The sequence below is a fragment of the Gracilinanus agilis genome, chromosome 2 (genome assembly GCF_016433145.1).
Source record: "Gracilinanus agilis isolate LMUSP501 chromosome 2, AgileGrace, whole genome shotgun sequence".
NCBI lineage: Eukaryota > Metazoa > Chordata > Mammalia > Didelphimorphia > Didelphidae > Gracilinanus > Gracilinanus agilis.
In genome coordinates, this window is record NC_058131.1 from 718,471,175 (window position 1) to 718,491,663 (window position 20,489).

Sequence of the window (20,489 nt, forward strand, 5' to 3'; positions counted from 1 at the left end):
GCCGGAGAGGTGCCAGGGGCAGGCGGGAGGCTCGTGGAGAAGGTGCCGGTCCGGGCAGCCTCTTCTCTGGTTGGGCGCATCGATGTCAAAGCGCTACAGCTGTGCGGAGGAGCGAGTGCGCTCCGTGCGGGTGGGGTAGCCGCTCCACATGGCTGAGCACAAGAGGAGGGCGGGAGATCCTGGAAAAAAGCCCCCACAGGGCCTGGCCCTGCCCGGCTCCAGTGCTGACTCTCAGGAGACACCCTCTCCGCCGCTGCCCCCACTTCCAGGGCGGTTTCCGTGGGACGATGGTTTCCCTTCCCAGAACCACGTTCCAAAGCCGCGGCCGCCATATTGGCGCTCTCCCGTCGCAGCTTTGACTCCGGGGCCCCCCATGACCCACGAGATCGGGCCGGACCTTTCCCAGCGGCCCAGCCCCAGCCCAGGTTTCCAGCCTCCCTTCCGCCAGAGCCTCGCTTGGGCCGAGGGTTCTGCTCGCTGCCCCGTCTCTCTCGTGTCCCAGAGAGCCTCCTTCCACCGTCTCTGCCCATCCCGGTCCTGCCTCGTCTCTCCTTCACGGGCGCCCAGCCTGGCAGGGGGGGCTCCCGGGCCTTCCCGTGCCGGGCTCAGAGCCGGCGCAGAAGCGGGTCCGGGCCACGTCCCTGCTCAGCTGCCTCTCCTCCCCACAGGTCTCTCTGGTGCCGGGAAGACCACCATCAGCTTCGCCCTGGAGGAGTACCTGGTGTCCCACGCCATCCCCTGCTACTCGCTGGACGGGGACAACGTGCGCCACGGCCTCAACAAAAACCTGGGCTTCTCCGTCGGGGACCGGGAGGAAAACATCCGCCGCATCGCAGAGGTGGCCAAGCTCTTTGCCGACGCCGGCCTGGTTTGCATCACCAGCTTCATCTCTCCGTTTGCAAAGGTGAAGCGGCTCGGGGCGGCGCGGGGTGTTCCTCGTCTCGGCCCCTGATGGCACTAGACAATGTACTGTGCCGAGTTCTGGGCCTCCGAGGCCAGAACAGGAGGGAGTCCCTGCCCTCGAGGAGCTCCCCTTGACAGGAAGACATGGCATGTGCCTAAATAGAAAGGAAGGCAGATAACAATCATTTCAAGAAGAAGAGTAGACCATGAGAGGTCTTGTGTAAGAGGGAGCCCCTGAGCTATTCTTGGGAGGAAAGATTCTGTACAGAGAAATAGGAGTGCCTTTCAGACAAAGGCTCAGAGGTGGGAAATAAGCTGTACAAGTAGCAAGCAAACGGTGGCCATTCAGTCCAGTTATCATGGAGTAAATGCCTAGAATGTTTTAGCACTGAGGAAAATAGACAAGGATGGCTCCCAAGACGTCTTCTACCTTTTAATCTAATCTATGATTCCACCAAAGAGTCTCTGCCCTTAAGGAACATCTGTTCTCCTTGGGCGGATGCCATATTGCACAGATGGGTGAATACAAGGTTGGTAGGGAGAGCCCTGGCACCTGGGAGGAGGGGCCACAAATCAAATCTCCCTTCTCTCCCTAAACTTCAGTCGAAGACTCCCGTCTTTGTTTCCCTCCTTCCCCCTCTTTGTCCCGCCTTCCTGGAGCCCCTAGACGAGGCTTCCGAAAGGGAGAGATGAGGGCCGTGTCTCCCCCCCTGGAAAAATGAAGCAGCATCCCATCTCTGCAGCAACAAACCCTGGAAACAACCAAGCCCTCATTCCTTCAAAGGGAAGAGACACCCTTCTCGGGGTTCAGGAGTCCTTGGCTTGGGACCAGGAGGAGGCATCTGCTTGGGAGGAGCATGGAGTAGCCCCAGGGCCTTCCGGGTCTCTCCCATTTCCTTGTCTGGCCACAGTCTCCTCTGCTTTCCCTCTATGAGTTCTGGAGGCTCCAAGCCAGGCCTCCATCTTCCATGATCTCCGCTCTGGAGAGAGCTAAAGCCCAGAAGGAGATGCCTCTAAGCAGGCCAGCTTTGGGCCTTTCTGGGTTCTCTGACATCCTCTGACAAGGATTCTGGGTCTCCCTGAAAGACGATGGAACCGTTTGGCTCCGGGGAAACCAAGTTGAAGCCTCATCCCCGTAAGGCTGCAGTAGGACAAGCCAAGTGACTTCTGGGCCATGTTTCTTAGGCACTCACCAGAGCCATGTCCCCACGGTGCTTCTTTGTGCTCATGGCGAGAGCAGAAGCCCTCTGAGGGCAGAGACTCCGCCTCGGGATGGCCCTGGTAGTTTGGCCAAGATTTGTTGCTTAATTGCTTGATTTTCATTTCGAGGAACAAGCAAGAAGCCCAAGTTTGGCCCCAGGGGTATCGAATGCCTTTCACTGAATGCCAAAACCACTGATCCTCTTCTCCCGGGTTTTGGCAGGACCGAGAAAACGCGCGTAAGATCCACGAGTTGGCGGGACTCCCCTTCTTCGAAATCTTCGTCGATGCCCCCCTGAACATCTGTGAGAGCAGAGACGTGAAAGGCCTGTACAAGAAAGCCAGGGCCGGCGAAATCAAAGGTAGGCTGTGACCCGTCCCAGAGGGGGTGCCAGCCTGCCTGGGCAGAGGGAGCTCCCCCGAATAGAAGTGAACCTCCTATATTCCGGCACCATTTGTTGAGGAATTCCTGGGTTTTAAGCTCTCCGTTCCAGACTAAAACAGTTCAGAATCCCACAGGGGGAAAGTGTTTTGCCTTTGCCTTTGCTCCAGCACCTGATACACCATCTGGCACACATGAGCCACTTAGCCAAGTGGGATGGGATAATAATAATGATGATGATGATGATGATGATGATGATGATGATGATGATTCTCAGCATTTTTCATCATGCCTTTTATGTGCCAGGCGTGGGGCTAAGCACTTTATAAGTACTTGGAGGTAGAGACTGTCATTTCTCTCATTTTACAGACGAGGAAACGGAGGCAGGCAGAAGTTAAGTGACTTGTCCAAGGTCATACAGCTTCTAACCGATCAATATTTATTCGACCCTTACTATGTAGCCAGATACTGTGCCAAGCATTGGAATTACAAAAGGTGGCAAAAGGCAGCCCCAGCCATCAAGGAGCCTAGAATCTACTGGGGGAGACAACATGGAAACAGATAAACGCAGAGGAGCTGCGTGCAGGGAAACCGAAGATAACCCGCACAGGGAAGGCCCCGGAATTCAGAGTAGTGGGGAAAGGCTTCCTGTAAAGGGCAGCATCTTAGTGGAGACCCAGAGGAAGTCGGGGAGATCAGGAGTCGGAGCACAGGAGGGAGAACAGTCCAGGCAGGGGGAACAGTTAGAGAAGATGCACAGAATGGAGGAAAAGAGGGCCTTGTGCGTGGAACAGCCAGGGAGCTGGGGTCACTGGATCACAGAGGAGATGGGAGGAAGGGGGCAGGATAAGCTGTAAGAGGCCGGCGAAGGTAGGTGAGGGCTGGAACACCAGGAGATTTTTGTGGTGGGTCCTGGAGGTGCTGGGGAGCCACTGGGGTTTACTGAGCAGGGGGCTGGCCTAGGACTGGACCTGCACCTTAGGAGAATCTCTAGCAGCTGAATACGGGCTAGGCTGAAGAGACTGAAGGGAGGCAGACTCCCCCCACCCCCACCCCCGCCGCCTAGTCCAGGTATGGAGATGATGAGGACCTGCACCAGGGTAGAGGTGGTGTCAGCAGAGAGGAGCTGCAGAGAGGAGAATGACAGGCTTTGGTCCCAGCTTGGATAGAGGCGGTGGGAGAGAAGGAAGAGTCTGCAATGGCCCCTACACTGTTAGCCTGAGCTCTGGGAAGATGGCGGGGCCTCTTCTGTCATTGGACAGGTGGTGGGGAGTTTGGGGGGAAGAGAAACGGTTTCCTTTTGGACATGTTCCACTGGTCTACTGGCCGTCCAGGAGGAGATGTCTGTGAGGCGGCTGGAGAAGTGAGGCTGGAAGTTAGTGGAGAGTTTGGGGCAGCAGAGCTAGATCTGAGAGTCATCAGCATCAAGATGGGCATTAAGCCAGGGGAGCTGATGAGGTCACCAAGTGCAGCAGGATAGAAGGGGAAGAGGACCCAGGACAGACCCGAGGGTGACAGAGAAGGAGCAGTCAGCCAGGTAGAAGGAGAACCAGAAAGAAAGATGACCTCCAAGCCTAGAGAGAAGAGGACCATCCAATTGGCAGCATCAAAGGCTGCGGAGAGCTCGAGGAGAAGGAGAATTGAGGAGGGGGCACGGGACCAAGAGGTCGCGTGTAACTTGGGAGAGGGAGGTTTTAGCTAAATGCCAAGGTGTGCATCTTGACTTTAAGTGGGCAAGAAGGGAGTGGGAGGAGAGAAAGGGGAGGAGGCAGCCCTTTTAGGGGGCCCGTTCAAGGAGTTTAGCTACAAAGGGTGGGAGAGATAGGGGGCGGAAGTTAGCAGGGATGGAAGGATCCAACAAGAGCATTTGGGGGCTTGGTTTGTAGGATGGGACATGTTTGGAGGCAGAAGGGAAGGAGCCAGTGGACAGGGAGACGAGATGGAATGGGATCATGGTGCAGACAAAGGGGTTCTCCTTGGTTAGGGGTGAGGCCACCTCTTTATGTGAGACAGAGGAGCAGGAGGAGAGAGGGAGAAGAGTAAGAGGGGAGAAGAGGGAGCTCACCTCACACCAAATCATCTCAGTTTTTGGAGGCAAAGATCTCAGCTGAGAGGATGGGGAAAGATGGAGCCATAGATGGTTTGAGAAGGGATGAGAAGGTTTGGAAGAGCCACTATGTAGAGTTGGACACTGTGAGAATTTATTTTTCATATACATAAGGGTCAGTGAGAATTCCTGTGTATTTCTAGGTCAGGGATTCCACCCAGCCTATTGCTTTATGCCTTTGCTTTGTCCTTAGGAATCCCAAAGAACGTCTTCCTTTTAAACAGAATTTGGTTAATAAATGAAGGGGAAAAGGGTTCTTTTCCTGCATACGCGACAAATCCCTCATCTGTCCACCTGTGGGGATGGAGATGGAGAAGGAGAGATGGTTTGATAGACCATCTTTTCTTTTTTTTTTTAATTTTAAATCCTTGCCTTCTGTCTTAGAATCAATATTGTGTATTGGTTCCAAGTCGGAAGAGAGGAAAGGGCTAGGCAATGGGGGTTAAATGACTTCTCCAGGATAAACTTGATATAAACAATAAATGGATTTTCTTGCCCAAATTCAGTCTCTCAAGTTAATTTTAATCATAACAAGATAGAGCAGATAAGGGAGGTATATGGTAGGATGGCCGAGCAGCGGCTAGAGCCCATTTGAGGTTGTGTAACATACATTTGCAGTGGACTTGGAACAGTTGTACGATTTTCTCCACCTTCACTCAGTGAAGGAACAAAGGTGACAAATGGGGAGATTAACTGGGCTGAGTCACTGAGGTGGGGCTGGGCATCATCAGTGAGATGAGAAGGGCATCGGGGATCCAGGAGAGGAGGACAGGTTAGCGCTGATCTGGTTCATGAAGGCATGGAGAAGAAGAGACGTGAGAGTGGCTGGCAGAGGAGAGATGGCCTGGGAGAGAACGGAGGGGTCAAGAATGGAAGTCATGGTGTGGACAAAGAAAAGGGAGAGATCAAAAGCCAAGAGTAAGCGTGTGAGGCCAGATTCGAACTCAGGTTTGGCTGACTCCAAGCCCAGTGTTCTGCCTGCCCCGAGACACTCACATTGTCTTTGGGAGCAGAGAGGAGGAAGGTGGGCACAAGCACTGCCTCGCTCGTCCCAAGTGTGTTCGCTTCAGATGAGGAACCGTCATGGGGGACTGTTTCTGGCCTGCGTCACCTCCTGATGGAAGCCATTTTCCTCTGTCCCGCGCCCAGGGTTTACGGGAATCGACTCTGAATATGAAAAGCCAGAAACCCCCGAACTGGTTCTGAAAACCAACCTGTCGTCGGTGAGCGACTGCGTGCAGCAGGTGGTGGAGATGCTCCAGGAGCAGGTGAGTGTCGCCTTCCGGGGCTGCGGACGTGCGGCCTTCGGGGCCGTCTTGTTTCATGGCGGCTGTCTGTGTTTCTCTGCTCCAGAGCATCGTGCCCCACACCGTGATAAAAGGCATCCACGAGCTTTTTGTTCCTGAAAACCAAGTCGACGCGGCCCGCGCCAGAGCCGAGAAGCTGCCTTCCTTACCCATCACCAAGGTGGCTGCTCTTGCTTGTCCTGGCTGGGGAGGTGGGGAGGTGGGGATGGGGCCAGCTCCGGGGGAGCTTTTCCTTGGAGCATCTTATCTCAGAGATGCCTTCCTTCTGTCTGTCTGTCTGCTCACTTGGAGCTTCTGATCTGGTTAGGGCAGGGAGTCAACACACACTTATGAAGTACCTACTGTATACCAGGCATTGGGCTGAGTGCTGTGTAGAGGAAGCCAAAAGAATCTTGGGATTTTGAGCTGGAAGGGACCTTGTAGGCCACCTGGTCTCATTTGTCAGATAGGGAAACTGAGGCCAAGTGAAGTGAAGTGACTGTTCTAGGGTCATCCACTCTAATAAGTGACAGGAAGGGTTTGCTTTCGAGTCCTCCAAGGTGGCTGCTCTTTCCCTCAAACCAAACCTCTCCCAGGGTCCCAGACTAGCCATGGACAGAGACAGACGCAGAACCCCGTTCTCACCCTGAGCTCCCGGTTCTCCCGCTGCTCCCTCCCAGCATTCCCCACCTCCAGCTCACAAGGCTTGTCTCATTCATTCTGTCACTCATTCCACAACTATTTCTCGAGTCCTGACCATGGACAGAGCCTGAGCAGAGACAAAGGTCAGGGAAGACAAGCTCTTGCCCTCAGGTGCTGACAGCCTAGGAGGGGATTCAGCACCCACATAAGAGTCATCAGTCAGGGAGGGGGAGGTCCTGCCATGACCAATGTGTGAGGCACCGTCCTTGCCCCTACGGGCTTATACTTGGGTCTATGCAGCCAGAGAGCCCCAGCCTCTTGGGGGGAGGAAGGGAGGCTTCTGGAAGCCATTCCCCATCACGATGCTAAAGAAGGCTGCTCAGAAAGCTTCCCATTGAAATGGCGTGGGGTGCCCACCTACCAGGGTGTTGGTGGGGGGCTTCTCCATCCAGGCAGGTAGAGCAGGAGGTCTCTGAGCTTCCTCATCATGGAGGGGGCAGAGGAGGCTGGGAGGGGGAATACCTCCAACCCTTTTTCACGCTGAGAAATGAGTGTCGTGAGCCTGGGCCCCTAGAGAGAAGTGAGCTCAGCACCCACTGGGACCACGGATGTACCTTGGCACAGTGGGGGCTGGTGGGACTGCCACAAGGACAGGCTGGCCCCAGGGCACCAGTCCGACCCCTCCCCATTCACCGGCCTCTCTCTTCTTCACAGCTGGATCTGCAATGGGTCCAAGTGCTGAGCGAAGGGTGGGCCACCCCCCTCAAAGGCTTCATGAGAGAGAAGGAGTTTCTGCAAGTGGTGCACTTCGACACTTTGCTGGACGGTAGGATTTCTCCTTTCAGACTATCAATCATGGAGGGTGGAGTGGAGAGGGGAATCTTCCCTTCCAAGCCTTCAGAGGCCAGAGAAGCATTCTCCATCGAGCTGGAAACACTAGGGGCCCATTAGATGGTTTCCTTCCATTATCTGCTGGCCCAGGGCTTAGACTCCGTGCTCAAGGGGCGACCTGGCACGTGCCCTGTTCCTGGAGTGGAGGGATCTCTGGGCGCTAGGAGGAAGGGTCAGTGTGGGGTTGAGGGCAGCTGCCCTGGGGCCCAGGACCTCACTCCTGACATATCCCCGTATCCCTCCAGAATGGGGACAGCTTCCAGCTGCCCAGCGTGTGTCTGTGTTTCTCAAGATTCACGGGAAGGGACATTTTGGGGGCCCATGCTACCCATGACAGAGAGAGGACTTCTGGCCTTGGAAAAGCATGACCTGATTAAGAACAACAACAAAGAATTAGCAGCCCATTGAGGCTGTAGTGCCATGGGAAAAAGCAAATTGCCCACATAGTTTCTCAGGGTCAGCAGAGCGGGACGAGGGCCAGATCTGGGCTCAAACATTCACCAGCTCCCTAATCTCCCTGAGCATCAGGCTCCTGGAAAATGGGTACAATCGTTCTCACGATACCTGGCTGAGGGGAAGGTTATAAAGATCAGATGAGAAGAGAGTCAGAAATTGTAACTGTCAGCTCAGTCCAGGGTCAGAGCATCAAATTCAGTGGCCCGGAGAGAAGGCTTGTGGACGTTGTTGGATGCGATTTAGAGACTTATGGGACGTTCCCCGGGAGCTCGCCTTCCTTGAAATGACTTTGAGATGATTACAGAAGGGGGTGAAAACATGTTTGTTAATTGTGTTTATGTTTCCCTAGGCATGGCCCTTCCTGGTATGTACTTTAATAACTTTCCAAGTAGTCAAATTATCATAATTAGAGATTTTACGTTAATTGGAACTAGAGTTTTTAATAGCAAAAAAAAAAAAAAAAAAAAAAAAAGAATGAAGCCAAATTAGCCAGTGCTAATTGACTAGAGTTCATGATCCAACCAGTTATGGAGGAATAAACAAGAGGCCACAGGATGGGAAGGTCAAAGAGCTGGGCCAGCGGAGCTCAGGAAGTCACAGATGTGGGCAGCTGGGGTTCCCCTTCCGTCTCTGGCCAGCAGAGGATGACCTCGGCATTCGCGGTGCTTTGGGGGAGAGGCCCTCAGTGTTTCTGGCCTGCTCTCAGCCACGCTCTCTTTGGCTGTGCAGACGTGGGCCTCTCACGTGGCCGGGCCAAGCACGTTCTTCTTGTGCTCATTAAACTCTTCCAGACCTTTAAGCTTGAGCCAGTTTTCCACTGGAGTTGAAGCGGGCCCATCTGGTTGGATTCTGCATGAACTGTAGGGCTGCCTTTGAGGCAGATGTATGATTTTTGCATGAAAATGATTTCAAACTGTCAACTGATAGATGATAAACCTAGAAACCAATGAAGCTTTCTGTGATGGTCCACGTGGGAAGGGGGCTCATGCTCCAAGTGAGCACGTATAAACATCGATAATGTCCTTGACCTTCCGTTTTCCTTTTGTTCTTGGCAGGGGTGGGAAGCAAAAGGGGTCTGGGCTCGTCTCAGGTCCGCCTTGTGCTATCTAGGTGACTGGGGGCAAGTCACCGGGGCCTCAGTTTCCACTTCTGTAATCTCTCTCTCTTTTTTTTAAACCTTTACCTTGGAGCCAAGATTGTGTATTGGCTCCAAGGCAGAAGAGCAGTAAGGGCTAGGCAATGGGGGTCAAGTGACTTGCCCAGGGTCACACAGCTGGGAAGTGTCTGAGGCCAGATTTGAACCCAGAACCTCCCATCTCTGGGCCTGGCTCTCCATCCACTGAGCTATCCAGCTGCCCCCACCCCATAATCTCAAACACAATAAGTAGAGATGAATTTAGAAATCAAACATCTGAATTTTGCCCCTTATACCTGTGAGCCCTTGGGCGGTCACTAAGTGAGGGGGTGAGATTAATGACCTTTAAGTTTCCTCTCTGAATCCATGACCCCAAGATCATATCTTGGGCGACTGGATGACACTTAGGAGTGTGTATGAGTATGTTGGGGGCGGGATTCTCCAGGCCCTCCCCTGCAGGAGTCGGGCAGGAAGAGAAAGGGCCCAGTCCGATTTCCTAGACATCATTTTCTGTGGATTCTGGGGCAACGAAGGCCTTTCCAGAGCAAGGAGACCTCTTAAAATGCCTGTTGATAGCCTTCAGATGCAGCCTCTTAACACCAGCTCACAGGCATGTTATCTAGGTTTTGGGGGGCCATCACACTGCTCCCCACATCCCGCCCCATTCTGTTGGGCCCAGGGCCATCTTGGAGACTTTTTCCAGTGAAGGCTGGTGACCCCAAAGAGCGGACCTGCACACTTCCTTTGGGGCAGGGGAGGTGGCGAGGCTCATATTGAGAAGGGAACATATAACATGTATGTAGATATAAATAAATGCAGAATAATAAAAAGCTACTTCAAGAGGAAGAGAGGCTAACGAGAGGTCTTGGGCAAGAGGCAGCAACTGAGAAAAACTAGGGCCCCACAGAGATGGAGGAACGGGGGATGCTACCTACTCTTTGGGGTGGGGCAGGGCTTCTGCCATACCCATAACACTGCCACGATGGGCCGCAGGTTCTGCCCAAAGTGTGTTCGACACTCATCGGGCAGGAGGGGCCGAGTGGGGGCAGACGGTCTTGGCCAACCAAGCTCAAGTTTGAGGCAAGCTTTGGAAATTCGAGTCCTGGCCTTTTCCAGGGTCCCTTAGCCTTCTGGGTCCCTTTGCCCTTTAACTCCATCTTCTTGTGGGCAAATAGAACTGAGACAGATGTCCGTGCGAGCATGCCCACATATAAGAGAGAGACGGAGACAAGCAGAGAATGATGGAGATGGAGAGAGAGAGACAGAGAGACAGAGAGAAGCAGAGGAAGGGGCAGAGGGGCTTATTAGGATCCTGGGCTTCATCTTCAGTGATTCCCAAAGTGGGCGCCACTGCCCCCTGGTGGGTGCTGCAGCGATCCAGAGGGGCGGTGATGGCCACAGGTGCATTTATCCTTCCTATTCATTGCTATTAAAATTTAAAAAATAATAATAATTTCCAGGGGGTGAAGGAATGTTTTTTCTGGAAAGGGGGCAGCAGGCCAAAAAAATTTGGGAACCCCTGATCTAGATGATGAAGCTGAGGGGATCCTGGGATTGGAAGCTAGAGGAATCCTTCGAGAGCTGCCTGTCCAGGGCCACCTTTCTTGGGCGGGCAGGAACGTGCTAAGACTGGCTTTTACACTCCAAAACCAAGTTCTGTTCTATCTTTTAAATGTCCAAACTGTTCTTAGCTCTTGGGCCATACGAAAGCCAACGTGGGCCCAGTTTTGTCCTCAGGCTGTCGTCTGCATCCTCTGATAATCCAACCTTTTCATTTCACAGAGGAGAAAACAGAGACCTGCAGAGGGAATTCGGTGTGGCCACAGTCACTCCATTAGGCAGGGTTCTTGCCGGGTCTCTGTCCGCAGAGCCATGTCTTGCCACAATCTCCTCTTAGGTTAGGGATGTAGGTGACCTCAGAGACCCCTTACTCCAACCAGGCCAGGAAGGGAAAGTGACATTGTTCAGGGAGCGATGAGGGCCACCGATTTATTTTTTTATTTTTTCATTTCAGGATTTTACTTACTGGAGCCCCGGGTCCTTGGTAGGGCAAAGGTTAGGGAATGAAGTAGGACCATAGATTTAGAGCGGAAAGGAAGTCATCTACTCCAATTCTGTTTTACAAATGAGGAAACTGAGGCCTAAGAATCTTTCAACCACCCCTTAAAGTGTGGCCCACTCTAGAAGCCCTTGTTTGTGTACCAGGGGAAAGGGTGGAATGGAGGAGTAATGGTGATGGGAGCAGACTGGGTTATGAGAGAGGCCATGAACTAAGGCATCATCTATCTGGCATCCTTAGAGACTGAGGTGTTCTGGATAAATGAGTCTTCCAGATCATTGGAAAATGACAGGATTGGCCTAGAGATCTCCTAGGTCAAAGTCCGGTGATGCCATGACTTGGGTCATATGTGGCTTCCTGCAGTCCAATCCTGGGGCCATGTTGGATCTGGGAGGCACATTTGGGGAGGTTGCACGGAGAGTGATTCTGGGATTGAGGAGGGTCATTGTCATCAGAAGAGACCATGGCGATGCCAGCCTCTGCCCAGGCTAACTTTTCATTCAGTCACTGATCCAACAAGTCCAATGGGTTGTTGGGAATCATGAAGGTCAATTGGACCGCTGTTTCTTATGTGACTGAAATGATCAGAGCTCCCTGTTTTATAGGACTTTAAGGTTTCCAAAGGAGAATAGATAGCACAGATCCCATGTTAGGGGTGGAAATGGAGGCTTGGGAACCTGCCCAGGTTTCTCTAGCCATGTCAGGAGAGTTTGAAATGGCCAATTTTAGCACAGGATTCGTTTGCAGGAAGCCATTGTTTAATTTGAGCCGAGATCTTCAGATTTAAAGTTGGAAGGGAACCATCCATTCTAATATCCCCATTTTGAAGATAAGAAAACTGAGGCCCAAAGAGGACAGGGGACTTGCCCAAGGTCATGCAGATTGTATAGTACCTTCATTGGGCAGGACCCAAAGGTCTCCAGTAAAGGCTCCCTAAAGATGACTGACCAATTTTTTTTTTTAACCCTCACCTTCCATCTTGGAGTCCATACTGTGCATTGGCTCCGAGGCAGAAGATGATTGACCAATTTTGTTGCCAATCTTTGGGTCTGGTCACCCCTGTGCCCCAGCTACAACCAGGTACTTCCCCCACTTCCTTGTGTCTAGGACCAATTGGCTTCAACTTGCTGGCTTCTTTTAGGGAGTTTTTCAAGGGGGCCTTCACATCCCTTCCCAAAACCCTCATCCAGGAGGCCTGGTATGAGAGGAAGGCCAGATTGGGAGTTTGGGGCCTGAATTCAAGCCCCATCTCTGTAGCTTCCCACTGGAAGGACTGCGGACAGGCCATTGCTCTCCCTGGGCCTGTTTCCTCCAAAAGAGGAACAAAAGGGCCTGCGAGAAGCCCCGGACCTCCAGTTCTGTGATCTCTGGGTAAGCTCGGGCCTCCGTTTCCTCATCTTAAAAATGATGGCGTTGGTGGAAAACCAGCCAGATCCCTCCCAGCTCTGGCCCTCTGGCTCAGTGATTGCCAACGAGTGTGGATTGTGCCATGTGTCGATGCTTCCTTGGGGCTCTTCCCACAGACGGCGTCATCAACCTGAGCATTCCCATCGTCCTCCCGCTCTCCGAGGACGACAAGCAGCGACTCCAGGGCTCCAGCGAGTTTGCCCTGGAGTATGATGGACGGAAGGTGGCCATCTTGAGAGACCCAGAGTTCTATGAGCACAGGAAGGAAGAGCGCTGTGCCCGCGTCTGGGGGGCTACCTGTGCCCAGCACCCCCATATCAAGGTATGTCCCAGAGTGCTTTGGGATTTGCCCCATTCTACCAACAAGAACCCCGAAGGCTGGATTAGAATCCAGCAGGCAAAGAAAGGAAAGGAGAGCTCGGTGGGCTCAGGACTGTTGGAGAAGCAACAGATGGGAGCGGTGAATAGTTTTCTTTTTTTTAGATAAACGGGGTTCAGTGACTTGCCTAGGATCCCAGAGCGAGTGAGTGTCTGAGGCTAGATTTGAACTCAGGAAGACGACACTCTGTGCACTATGGCACCCCCTAGCTCCCCCTGAAAGCGGCTAGCATTTAAGGGATCAAATGGATTGGAATAAAGAAACAGCGTATGATGATCACGGAATTAGAGATTTTTGAGTTGGAGGCGACTTTCAAGGCCAAAGAGTCCAAGCCTTCCCCCCTTACTTTATAGCCCTGAGAGCTGAGGCAGAGAAAAGAAGGGACTTACCCAAGGTCACACAGCTAGTGAGTCCTGGAGCCAATATTCCTCTAGGGCCATCCCAGGAGGCCACGCTGCCTCGCTGTTTTCTAAGCCTGAACAAAGAGAGGCTGGACCATGTACCCGAGTACATCCCACAGTACTCAAGTGGGCCTAGCTTTGACTCAGGAATGCCACGCCTGGGCCGGACTCCACAGGGTCAAAGAAAGGAGCACCCTTGTGGGCCAAAGTCGATCCAACAATCAGTAAACATTTATAAAGCCCCTACTGTGTGCCAGGCACCATGCCAAGCCCTGGAAATATGAGGAAAGAGAAAAGCCAGTCCCTGCCCTCAAGGAACTCACACACACGCATGCACGCACGCACACACACGCACACACACACACACACACACACAGAATCATAGACAAGTGAGACCACTTTACCAGTGCGACGTCACCCGGTCCCCAATGTAGATGGTGATCGGTGCTCATTTTATTGAGTGTTAAGTTCAGAATTTAAAAAAACGACAGGACAGAATCAGATTGCTTTGGGGCTCGAATCTCTCTTTCCTCACTGGGGAAGAATCAACCTCAGATATCAGTCTAGGACTTGAGGGTCCAGACTGCACAGGAAGGGCAAAAGCTACTGAATTAATTGGTTTCTGGGTGGACGATGGCAGGGAATTGTAGGGAGAACTCTGGCTCAAAGAGCAGGGGCATTTTGGTCACTAAGGTTCTTTTTAATCCTTACCTTCCATCCTGGAATCAATACCGTGTAGTGAGAAGGGCTTGGCAATGAGGGTTAAGGGACTTGCCCAGGGTCACCCAGCTAGGAAGGGTCTGAGGCCAGATTTGAACCCAGAACCTTTCATCTCTAGACCTGGCTCTCCATTCACTGAGCCACTCAGTTGTTCCCTCACTAATGTTCTTTTTTTTTTTTTTTTTTTTTTAAACCCTCACCTTCCGTCTAGGAGTCAATACTGTGCATTGGCTCCGAGGCAGAAGAATGGTAAGGGTGGGCAATGGGGGTCAAGTGACTTGTCCAGGGTCACACAGCTGGGAATTGTCTGAGGCCACATTTGAACCTAGGACCTCCCGTCTCTAGGCTTAACTCTCCATCCACTGAGCTACCCAGCTGCCCCCACTAATGTTCTTTTCATCATAATTCGGAATTGCTCTCTAGAATGGCTGGCCCAAGTCAGTGTTAGTGTGCCTGCCTTCTCCCAGCCTCACCAGCATGGACGATGCCTCTCTTTTGCCTCTTGGTGCTTTTCACAAAGCACTTTCCTGCTCTGCTTTGCCTTCCCTTCTCAGAACAAAAGGATGGAGGGAAGGCAAGAGCCAGCTTGTTGCCTGCAAACCCTCACCCTCAGCATCTTCCTCCGTGAAACCAAACGCCACGTGCAGATTTGAGGCAACGGGAAGGGGCCGTCAGAGGGAGCTTCCAGCGTTGGGCACCCGTCTGAGCAAAGCCATACGCTCTGATCACCTTACTCAGGCATCTTTTCCTCCCTTCCCTGGTGATAATTATCCATGCTGGAGATCTTCTCTCCGCCCAGGGACACCGAGAAGAAGCCTTTCATTTAACCTGGCTGCTATGTTTTAGGCCTTTGTGTCTCGAGCTCATGCTCCGAGCTGGAAGGGACCTCAGAGGTAGCTCAATCAGGGGATTCTCCACCTGAGGAACTTAAAGAAATAATCGATCACTGTATTTTCATCGAATTCGTTTCCTCTGTAATGTTGAGGACTTTATTTTGTGCCTTTGAAAACATGATTCTAAGAAGAGGCTCCTCTGCGTCTGGCTTCACCGACTTCCAGGGAAGTCTCTGATCCAGTCCACCCCCCTCAGACTACAGCACAGAAATCGGAGGCTCAGGGAGGGGTTGGCCCATGGTGCCACCGGTCACAAGTACCAGCTGGATCTCCAACCCAGGTCGCTCATGACTCCCCCATTCCATACTCTGGAGCTCTGGCACAATGGCAAGCCTGGAGCGGGGCCCGTCTTCCCTGGGGTTCCTGAAAGGGAGCCAGCAGTGGTTTGGTCCTTTGAGGATCTGGTGGTCTTAGAGTGAGGTGGGGCGAGTGGAAGAGGGAGAGGAGAGCAACAGCAGGATAAGCTCCCCAAGAAGGAATGGGGGGGCAGCTGGGTAGCTCAGTGGATGGAGAGCCAGGTCTAGAGGCGGGAGGTCCTGGGTTCAAATCCGGCCTCAAACACTTCCCAGCTGTGTGACCCTGGGCAGGTCACTTGACCCCCATGGCCCACCCTTACCACTCTTCCACCAAGGAGCCAATACACAGAAGTTAAGGGTTTAAAAAAAAATAAAAAAAGAAGAAGGAATTGGGAACCTCTCTGAGAAGGATGAGGATGAGATGAGGCTGGGAGGGAGACAGAGAAAAGGAACGAGCGCGTCGCTCCCCTGTTGGGCTGGGCTTCCAGGGGAGACACGGGCAGTCGTGCTGGCTATTACGATCAATCTGGCTCTGTTCTTGACCCAGAATGTTGCTCGGAGGCCGGCTGGCTCCCAGTTGGAGCGTGTGCCATCGGGACCCCCTTTGGGTGGCCCCGGCTCTGTGCCCTCAGACAAGTCCTTATATGTCTCTGAGGGGTCGCAGAACAAACGCTGGGAGAAACTTTAGATGGCATCTTGTCCAACCTCATATTGGATCGAGGAGGAAACCGAGGCCTGAGCAGGGACATCCCCTGCCCGGGGTCCCACGGCTGGCCAAGTGTCAGCCAGGCTCCCGATTCCAAGCCCAAGATTCTTGCCGTCGGGTGGCAGCCCAGGCCCGCGGTCAGAGAGGATCTCGGGCTGGAAGCTGGAAGGGAATTTAGGGGCCACCTGGCCCTGCCCCCTCATTCTGCAGAAAAGGAAACTGAGGGGTCCAAGACGACCCAGTAAGTGGCCAGATTGGGGTTTGCGCCCCACGGCCTCTCACGCATGACGCCTCCTGTTCCCCGTCAGGAGGGCGCAGGCCGCGGCCCACACTGCCTCCCAGACACCCCGCGGGGTTCCTGGGCCGGAATGTCCCGGGGGATGGCCAAGGGTCTCCCTCCTCTCTCTGGACAGACCAAAACCTGTGCCTGCCTGATGCCCCCAGGGACGGCGGGAGACTTTGGAGAGAGGCTCCCCCTTAAGAGTGACCCCGAAGGTCCGACGAGGGGCCTGGCTCGAGGAGGGAGCCTGAGGCACTGGGAAGCCCTGGTGTTGCCCATCCCGAAGCACGGAGGCTCCCCGCCGCCCTTCACCTGGGCCGCTGCCGGCTCTGCGGAGCCAGTCATCACCTCTCCCCGCACGCTCCTAAAGGCTTTAAGTAGTATTTTCCCTGTTTTATGGTTGAGGCCGCCCAGGGTGGAGTCGGGGCAGGGTGGGGCCTGGGATTCCTCCGGGGGGACCAGCACCCTGTGGGAGGCCCCTTGGGAGACAGGATGCCCGCCGGGGCCCAGGGGAGCCCTCAGGGCAGAGGGCAGAGGGCTGGCCGGGCTTGGCGACAGGCAGACCGACCCCGGCCACGCCATCTGTGAAATGGGGATAATCACAGCCTGGGCGGCTTTCCTGGCGCGCTCTGTAGCTGTCTCCGCAGAGGCCGGAGGGAGCCGAAAACAGTAACCCCAGAAAGTGGCTGTGAGGGAAAGTGGGGGCTCGTCTGGCAGCCCTCGGTTTGGTTTGGCCACAGTCACGGCCCAACCGCCTGAGTGAGGGATCCAGGCGGGGCCCCCAAATACTTGGGGAGTTTCTCTGAACCCTCCGCAGCGGCTTAATGGCAGCCATGGCGGACTGCGCCTCCTGCTGGGGTCCGCCTTTGGACGAGGATTGGGGCCGAGCAAAGGGGGTCTGTTCAGGAGAAGCCCCCGTGACGTGGGGGGGGGCAGGGGAAGGACAGGGAGGCCCGGCTGGACCCTCACTCCTGCCTCCCGGCCTCCCTGGCGTCCTGCAAATCTCCGACGAAGCCCCTCCTGCTCCCCCTAAAGCCAGAGCCTTCCTCCGGGGTTACTGACTCTGGATGCGTCCCGTCTGTCCGTGGCTCTGGCCCACTGGCTCCCCAGTAGACCGGAAGCTCCCCGAGAGCAGGGACTCCCCCGTACCCTTGTTGGGGCCCTTCTAGGCCTGCCATTCAGCCATTTCAGTCTCGTCCAATTCTGGCCCCAGCTCGGGCTTTCTTGGCAAAGACCCTGGAGCGGTCGGCCATTCCTGCTCCAGCTCACTTTACAGAAGAGGAAACGGAGGCAGACAGGGCTAAATGACTTACCCAGGGCCACACAGCTAGGAAGGGCCCAAGGCCAGGCTAGAGCTGCCCTGTGGCTTCTTCCTGACTGCCCGCCTGGCGCCCTCCGCCCCGGCGGCCCGAGCGACCCCGCCCAGGGCGGGCACTTAGTCTGGGACTGAAATGCGGCTTTCCTTTGAAGATGGTGATGGAGAGCGGGCCGTGGCTGGTGGGGGGCGACCTCCAGGTCCTCGAGAGGGTCCGCTGGAACGACGGCCTGGACCAGTACCGCCTCACGCCGCTGGAGCTCAAGCAGCGCTTCAGAGAGATGAATGCCGGTGGGTTCCCGCCATCGCCAGCCCCCGGGACAGGCCTGGGGGGCGTCTGGGGGTTCCTGCTCTGTTTCAGGGCTGGCTCCTCTTTGGGGTGCCCATGGCAGCTTCCTCCGCCCTGGGAGGGCTGGGGGGGGGGTTCAGACCTTCCTGGGCTTGGCTCTGCCTCCCCCCGGCTGTTCGAGGCTGTCGCTCCACGGCTCGTCCCGTCCGGGGGTGTCTTCGCTGGCCAGACAGCGCTCGCCCCCGGCCCCCCGTGACGGGCTTGGCCCGACCCTTTTGCAGATGCCGTGTTTGCGTTCCAGCTGCGCAATCCCGTCCACAACGGCCACGCCTTGCTGATGCAGGACACGCGGCGCCGCCTCCTCGAGCGGGGCTACAAGCACCCCGTCCTCCTGCTGCACCCGCTGGGCGGCTGGACCAAGGACGACGACGTGCCCCTGCCGTGGCGCATGAAGCAGCACACGGCCGTGCTCGAGGAAGGGGTGCTGGACCCCAAGTCCACCATCGTGGCCATCTTCCCGTCGCCGATGCTCTACGCCGGCCCCACCGAGGTGAGGCCCGTCTTGGCTGAGCCGCTCGGGGCCCCCCCAGGAAGGGGCTCGGGTGGGCAGAGTGCAGCCAGCCCCGGACACTGGCCTCCAGCCCTGCCTCTGTGAAGTGGGCAGCTGGCCCCGGGGAGGCTCTGGAATCCTCCCCCTCCCTGGCGGCCCACAGTCTTAAATGTCTAATAAAGGTTCCCACTTGTCAAAGGAAACTGGCTAAAGGGAAACAGTTTCCCGGCCCACCCCCGGCCTTTGTTTCCCCATCTGTAAAATGGGACTGCAGAGTCCGGGGGTGGCGACGGCCCCTTCCGGTTCCCGGCTCTATGGCGGCGACCTCTGGCTGGGCCAGACCCCTCCCGTCTCCTCTCCTTTGGGCCAGGCCGCAGGGCCTCCCCGCAGGAGGGTCTCTGGGGCAGGAATGACCGTCCTCTCCGTTGGGTCGGGCGTCTCTCCAGGTCCAGTGGCACTGTCGCTCCCGGATGATCGCCGGGGCCAACTTCTACATCGTGGGCCGAGACCCCGCCGGAATGCCCCACCCTGAGACCAAGAAGGACCTGTACGAGCCCACGCACGGGGGGAAGGTCCTGAGCATGGCCCCCGGCCTCACGTCCGTGGAAATCATCCCTTTCCGCGTGGCCGCCTACAACAAGGCCCAGAAAGCCATGACCTTCTACGACCCGGCAAAGTAAGCCTCTGGGGCCCGGAGGACCCCCCGACCGAGGGGAAGAGGCCCCCCGGCTGGAGCCAGGGACTCCCCTACCTGATCCCCCAATCCTCGTCCTTACCAGGGTCTTCGGTAGCCCCAGTGCTAGGCACGTGGCAGGGGCTTAATAAATGCATGCCCGTGGCTGACCCGAGGCTGCGGGAGACGATGGAGGTCAAGCATGGGGGCAATGCCTGCTGCTACCAATATTGTTCTGGTTATTCTGTGCTGGGCCCCCCCTTGGCCCCCAGGACTACAGAGGGCCCCAGCGGTTTGAGAAGCCCACAAAGCGTATTTCCCCCCAAAACCTTCACAGCCCAAATGAGCTCCCTCCAAAGCCCTCTTGCTCCTGTTGGCCCCTTAATCCAGCCTAAGTTCTCTCTCTTTTATTTAAAAAAAATTTTTTTTAAATTTTAAACCCTTAACTTCTGTGTATTGGCTCCAAGGCAGAAGAGTGGTAAGGGCGGGCCATGGGGGTCAAGTGACTTGTCCAGGGTCACACAGCCGGGAAGTGTCTGAGGCCGGCTTTGAACCCAGGACCTCCCGTCTCTGGGCCTGAGCTAAGTTCTCTCTTGCTTCCTTTCAGACATGACGAGTTTGACTTCATCTCGGGAACCCGGATGAGGAAGCTGGCCAGGGAGGGAGAGAATCCGCCCGACGGCTTCATGGCCCCCAAAGCCTGGAAAGTGCTCACAGACTATTACCGGTCCCTGGAGAAGAGCAACTAGAGCCCCCCGCGGCCCCCTGGCCCGGCACCCCAGTGCGCCTCCCTTCTCTTCCTGCTTCTGTGATTAGAATCTTAGCAATCACGTCCCTCCCCAGCGCAGGGGACACCTTCTAACTAGGGCCGAAATCGGAATCAGCTGTGAAGGCCGCAGCGGCCTGGGCTCGGCCGCTGCAGAGAGGCGCCTCCGGATCCTCCTCTTGTCGCACGCACTGACGCCCAGAGCCCGAGAAGGCTGAGCCCCCTCCCCGGAACGCCGGCCGAGACCCTGGACACGAGGACCCGCGGAACAATGAGTCCCAGAGAAAAGCAACTGGGCCGAGCCAAGACCACGGCCCAGCTCCCAGCGGGGGCCAGAGGGGGCGGAGGGGGAGACGGAGACGGAGAGAGACAGGGACAGAGACAGACAGACAGAGACAGAGAGAGAGACACAGACAGAGAGAGAGACAGAGACAGACAGACAGAGACAGACACAGAGAGACAGAGACAGAGAGAGAGAGACAGAGACAGACAGACAGACAGAGGATGTGTGTGCGCACGCCCTGGTGCAAGGAAAGACCCACCTCCTCAGCACCAACCAAAGCACACATCTCGGGCCCAGACCCAGAAGCTGCCATTTCCAGGCTGATGCCCAGAAGCTCCCTCAGTCCCGCGTCCTCATCTCGTGTTTGGAAACTTGCGGCTCCGAAGGCAGATGCCCTCCCTGAAGTCCTGCAGCCGCCTAAAGGCTACCCAGACCAAAGCCTTATTTTACAGATGAAGAAACTGAGGCCT

At 55.3% G+C, this 20,489-nt stretch overlaps 1 protein-coding gene across 2 annotated transcripts in view; it reads left to right on the forward strand.

Moving 5' to 3' along the window:
• PAPSS2 (3'-phosphoadenosine 5'-phosphosulfate synthase 2) overlaps positions 1 to 20,133 on the forward strand; it is a 71,369-nt gene extending 51,236 nt beyond the window's left edge. The window contains exons 3-13 of one of the 2 annotated variants that reach the window (XM_044659227.1): positions 669 to 904; positions 2,327 to 2,465; positions 5,742 to 5,860; positions 5,946 to 6,059; positions 7,235 to 7,346; positions 8,217 to 8,231; positions 12,585 to 12,790; positions 17,614 to 17,749; positions 18,029 to 18,297; positions 18,744 to 18,973; positions 19,578 to 20,133. In XM_044659227.1, coding sequence (XP_044515162.1) covers positions 669 to 904; positions 2,327 to 2,465; positions 5,742 to 5,860; positions 5,946 to 6,059; positions 7,235 to 7,346; positions 8,217 to 8,231; positions 12,585 to 12,790; positions 17,614 to 17,749; positions 18,029 to 18,297; positions 18,744 to 18,973; positions 19,578 to 19,719 — 1,718 coding nt within the window. In that variant the 3' untranslated portion in view covers positions 19,720 to 20,133. The remainder of the gene's footprint in view (positions 1 to 668; positions 905 to 2,326; positions 2,466 to 5,741; positions 5,861 to 5,945; positions 6,060 to 7,234; positions 7,347 to 8,216; positions 8,232 to 12,584; positions 12,791 to 17,613; positions 17,750 to 18,028; positions 18,298 to 18,743; positions 18,974 to 19,577) is intronic. The other variant, XM_044659226.1, reaches the window with a different exon arrangement.
• Positions 20,134 to 20,489: the final 356 nt, after the last annotated feature.